General features: G+C 53.5%; 2 protein-coding genes across 2 annotated transcripts in view; both read right to left on the bottom strand.

Annotated features, from left to right (window-relative positions):
- LOC115948614 overlaps positions 1 to 2,497 on the bottom strand; it is an 8,065-nt gene extending 5,568 nt beyond the window's left edge. Inside the window, exons 1-4 of the mRNA XM_031062386.1 lie at positions 2,440 to 2,497; positions 2,224 to 2,255; positions 1,377 to 1,544; positions 279 to 443 (exon numbers count right to left, since the gene is read on the bottom strand). Coding sequence (XP_030918246.1) covers positions 279 to 443; positions 1,377 to 1,544; positions 2,224 to 2,255; positions 2,440 to 2,497 — 423 coding nt within the window. The remainder of the gene's footprint in view (positions 1 to 278; positions 444 to 1,376; positions 1,545 to 2,223; positions 2,256 to 2,439) is intronic.
- A 1,137-nt stretch (positions 2,498 to 3,634) lies between these two features.
- Positions 3,635 to 4,794, bottom strand: part of TTC12 (tetratricopeptide repeat domain 12) — a 16,335-nt gene continuing 15,175 nt past the window's right edge. The window contains exon 21 of the mRNA XM_031062410.1: positions 3,635 to 4,622. Coding sequence (XP_030918270.1) covers positions 4,547 to 4,622 — 76 coding nt within the window. The 3' untranslated portion in view covers positions 3,635 to 4,546. The remainder of the gene's footprint in view (positions 4,623 to 4,794) is intronic.

Raw genomic sequence — 4,794 nt, 5'->3', positions numbered from 1 at the left:
TGGCTGGCTGGTGGGGACAGTGGTGGAGAACCAGGTTTGGGTTCAGGGCTGGCTGGTGGGGTCATCTGAGGACGATCACTTTTGGGGACAGGGCTGGCTGATGGGGACAGGGCTGGAAAATCAATTCTGGGGACAGGGCTGGCTGATGGGGACATTTGAGGAGAATCAGTTTTGGGGACAGGGCTGGCTGATGGGGACATTTGAGGAGAATGTATTTTGGGGACAGGGCTGGCTGCTAGGGTCAGGGCTGGAGAATCAATTTTGGGGACAGGGCTGGCCTCTGGGGACAGGGCTGCAGAACCAGGTTTGCTCCTTCTCCCTGTGCTCACCTGCAGCATCCCAGCCAAGGCTCCCTGGGGCACAGGAGGGGCAGAAGCTCCTTGGAGCTGGGAGCCAGAGCCAGGAGGTGAGGATGAGGTGCTCGGGGTGTGGAGGCCCGTGGGCTGCACCCCAGCAGCAGCAGAGACAGCAGGAGGCTGGAGCCCTGCTGGGACAGAATCCCAGGGCAGGAGGTCACCATTCCCAAAGGTGGGCATGCCTGGAGAGAGGGCAGGAGTTGCTTCTTTGGGAGTTGGGGAAGGTTTGGATGTGGAAATCCACAGCTGGCTTAATGAGGATGAGCTCAGAGGAGGCTGTGGGCTCTCCGGGGAGGGAGGTTTTCCAGGGCTCCCTGTCACTGCCCAAGGAGCAGCATCTCCTTGGAGTGCCATTTCCAGGGAGCTCCTGTTGCTCTCAAGAAGGTGCTTGGTGCAGTTGAGAGGCAAAGAGAGGGGCTGCTGTCCATCACTGGTGCCAGCTTGGGATGGAGATGGAAGGGATCCCTCAGGAGCTGGGGCTTCCATCCACAATGAAGAAGGGAGGGTGTGAGAAGCAGGCAGCTGGGCTGGGTGTCCTGAGCCCTTTGTGACAGCTGAGCTTGAGTTCCTGCCCGTGGTTTCCTGCTGCAGAGGGGAGAGCTGAGCGGGGCTGGCCTGGGTGGTTCTGGAATAGTCTGAGCCCAGCTCCCCCAGAGCTGGCTGGGCTGGGCTGCCAGAAGTTGTAGCTCCAGCATCCGAGCTCTGAGTGCTCCTCAGGCGGGCAGGTGCCAGTCCTGCTGTGGGGTTGGGTTGGGATGGAAGGTTGGTGGCCATGGGCCCTTTCCCTGTGGGCAGCATTTCCACAGGCAGCATCCCTGTGGGCAGCACTCCCGTGGGCCCTTCCCCTGTGTTCCCTTTCCCCATGGGCACTATTCCCGTGGGCCCTTTCCCCATGGGCACCATTCCTGTGGGCAGCACCCCCGTGGGCCCTTCCCCTGTGTTCCCTTTCCCCGTGGGCCGCACTCCCTCCCCTGCCCTTCCCAGGGAGATCCCAGCTCCTGGGGGAAATGCAGACGCTGCCATTTCTCTCCTTGGAGGATGAAAACCGAGCGCTGGGGTCACAGGAGAAGCTTTAGGGCTTGGCAGCTCGCTGTGCTTGATGGCAGCAGGGGAAGAGAGAGCCGTGAGCTGGGGAGAGTCCTGCGGTGTCCCTGCACTGGGACAGGGCTGGGGCAGCCCCGAGCTGGAGCTGGGAGGGCTGGGGCCAGCCCCAGGAGCAGCTCCTGGTTCTCTCTGCAGGGCTGTGGGGGGCTGTGACCCCTGTGTGGAGCTCCAGAACCTTCCAGGAGATGAGAGTCCACCCTGGGCTTTGGGGGCTGCTGTGTGCAGCAGCTCAGCCCCAGCCAGGCTCGCAGGCAGCGGGGCTGTTCTGTTTGCAGCTCTCTCGGGGTGGGACACGGCCCGGTGACAGGCTGGGGGCTGGGCTGGGCTGCTCCAGCAGGGCCCAGGGCCAGCGCCCCACTGCCAGCACGGCCACTCCAGGAGGAGCCTGGGGACACAGGACAGCCCTTGGGATCAGCTGGAGTCAGCCCTGAACTGCTCCAGCAGCTCCTCAGCACAGCTGAACTGGGCAGGCACTGCCTGCACAGGGCCACACAGGAGCTCTGGCACTGCCAGTCCCAGTCCCAGTCCTAGTCCCAGTTCCGTTGCCATTCCTGGCCCCATTTTCATTCCCATTCCCAGTGCCATTCGAATTCCCAGCCCCAATCCCATTTCCATTCCCAGTCCCATTCCTGGTCCCTTCCCAGTCCCATATTCTCATTCCCAATCCCAGTTCCACTGCCAGTCCCATTCCTGTTCCCACTCCCATTCCCATTCCAATTCTCAGTTCTATTCCCAGTCCCATTCCCATTCCCAGCCGTACCACCCTCCTCCTCTGCTGCTGCCATTCGGCACCACCTGAAGCACCCAAGGCATGAAGCAGCCAGAGAGGAGCCCTTGATTTCCAGAGAGGAGAAGGCTGGCCCAAGACAGACAGGAAAGCAGAGAGGGCAGAGCCAGAGAGGCAGGAAAGCAGCGAGAGCAGAGGCAGAAAAGCAGAAAAGCAGCAGTTCTGGAGAGCAGAACAAAGCCCAGCACTCACCAGACAATTCCAGCAGCGCAGTTGCCAGCAGGACCAAGAGGGGGAATTTTTCCTGCATGTCCTGAGCCATCCCAGTGAAGAATTCCCGGGTGGCAGCAGCTCCCTGGGCTCACTGCTGCCTCCCAGCAGTGGGCAGGTGCTGCTCTGCAGGGCGGCAGAGGGTTGGGTCACTTTATAAGAGCTTAGGCCAGACACCAACCAATAACCTGGTCCAGGAAAAAAAAAAACCCCTGCACCAATTGGAATCAATGGGTTTTGAACAAAAGAACAGAGCTGGGCAGGTTTGCATCCAAAGGGTGGAAAATGTGACTGTGAACACCAGAGCAGCCCTGGGGAAGGGTTGAAACCCTCCCTGGGGAGGATGTGGAGGGGCTTGGGTGCAGCCAGAGCAGGGGAACGGAGCTGGGAGTGCCCCTGCCAGGCTCAGGGCTCTGCGGGTGCCCTATTTGGAGAAAAGCAGGATCAGGGGAGACCTCCTGGCTCTCTGCAGCTCCCCAGGAGGACATGGAGATGTGGAGGACGTGGAGGGGAGGTGCTGAGTTCAAGCTGGGTATTAAGAGGCATTTTTTAGCCAAAAAGGGGGTAAAACACTGCAAGAGCTCCCTGGAGAGGGGATTTTGTACAATGCCCTGAACACACTCTGACTTCTGCTCAGCCCTGGAGTGCTCAGGCAGCTGCACTGGGTGATGGTGTAGGTCCTTTTTAACGGAACGATTCTATAATTCTGATTTTTTTTTTTTTTTTTTGCCAGTTTGTGGCAATAAAAACATCCACAGGGATCAGCCTGGATCCCAGGGAGGAACAGAAACCACAGTGAAACCAGCACAGAACTCAAACCTTCCCAAGCGCCCAGGGAGAGCCCAGAGGCTTCTTGGGCACAATCACAGCTACACCCTTTTTTTTTTTAGCCATAAAGCCCCCAAATAGCTGTAAACATTCCCTGCGGGCAGCAAGCAGCACCCAGCAGCAATCAGTGCCAGGCACACAAACCTGCAGCCAGGCTGGGAGAGGATCCTGACACTGCCCTGCCTGTGTGAGGGCACTGAACACCTGAGCAGGGGCAGATAAGGGCCCTAATGACAGCTGGGAACAACAATATTCCCCATTATTCAACAACATTCTCCATTAGTCAACAATATTCTCTATTATTGAACAATATTCCCCATTATTCAACAACATTCTCCATTAGTCAATAACATTCTCTGTTAGTCAACAATATTCACCATTATTCGACAATATTCACCATTATTCAACAATATTTTCTATTATTGAACAATATTCTCCATTATTGAACAATATTCTCAATTATTGAACAATATTCCCCATTACTCAGCACTATTCTCCCCACTCTCCACAAGAGAGAATCCTGTGTTTGAATGGAATTTATGCATCATGGATGAGCTGTATGAATATGCAACAGGCTGTTGCTTTGAAGGGTTAATCCTCTGTTAATGTGGGTCCTTTTTCGGGCTTATTTTGCCCAGAAAGCGGTACCCAGACCGTCCATAACTCTGTCTAATATTGTCTCCTATTGTCCTAATCCTAATTGTCCAAAATTATTATTACTCTAATTACATTACTATTTTTATAACCATTTTATTACTATTAAACGTTTAAAATTTTAAAACCAAGTGATTGGTGTTTCTCACAAGGAGGAAGCTGATCCAGCTGCTCTCTCTCTCTCTCTCAGGGAAAAGCTGCTGGATAATTTGAGGGGACAAAGCTCCCCCCAGAACTGACATCCCCAGGAGCCATTTTAAACTCAGTCTGGGCTGGCCTGTGTTTATTCTGCACAGAAATGTCATAAATTCTTCTGTTTCCTGTGTTCAAAACCAACCAAAAAAGCGCTATGTTGTATTTATGGCCATTTATTAAATTTCTGTCAGTTATTAAAGCAAAGGCAGCTGAATGCAAGGGGATATTTTATCTGGTAGCTGAGATAATAAATTGACTCCTTCCTCCTGATTTTGCTTCACTGGCTTCTGTGGGGGACCAAAACCACTCCAAAAAGCCACTGAAAAGCTGATGTGCTTTGAATTAATGTTATTGAAGCAAAGAAAACTCAGGAGCAGTGAGATGGAGGGCGCTGGGGAGGGTTCCGAGGAGTTCAGCTGCTCTGCACGTATTTCATGGAGGAGTTCAGGATGGCCAGGCCATTGAGCTTCCTCAGCTGATGGATGTGCCTGCAGAGACAACAGGGGGACAGCTGGTGACTAAAAATCAAAGTTTTAAACTCTCACTGCTCTGCCCAAGCTTTCAGGGGTGTTTAATGCTATAAATATTTCAATATATTCAATATAAAATATTCAATATTCTATATATTATATAAAATATAAATTTCTATATTTTATATGT

The sequence above is a fragment of the Geospiza fortis genome, unplaced genomic scaffold (assembly GCF_000277835.1).
Source record: "Geospiza fortis unplaced genomic scaffold, GeoFor_1.0 scaffold183, whole genome shotgun sequence".
In the NCBI taxonomy this organism is placed as follows: domain Eukaryota; kingdom Metazoa; phylum Chordata; class Aves; order Passeriformes; family Thraupidae; genus Geospiza; species Geospiza fortis.
Note: the sequence above shows the minus strand (reverse complement) of the source record. Positions and strands in the feature narration are given on the sequence as shown.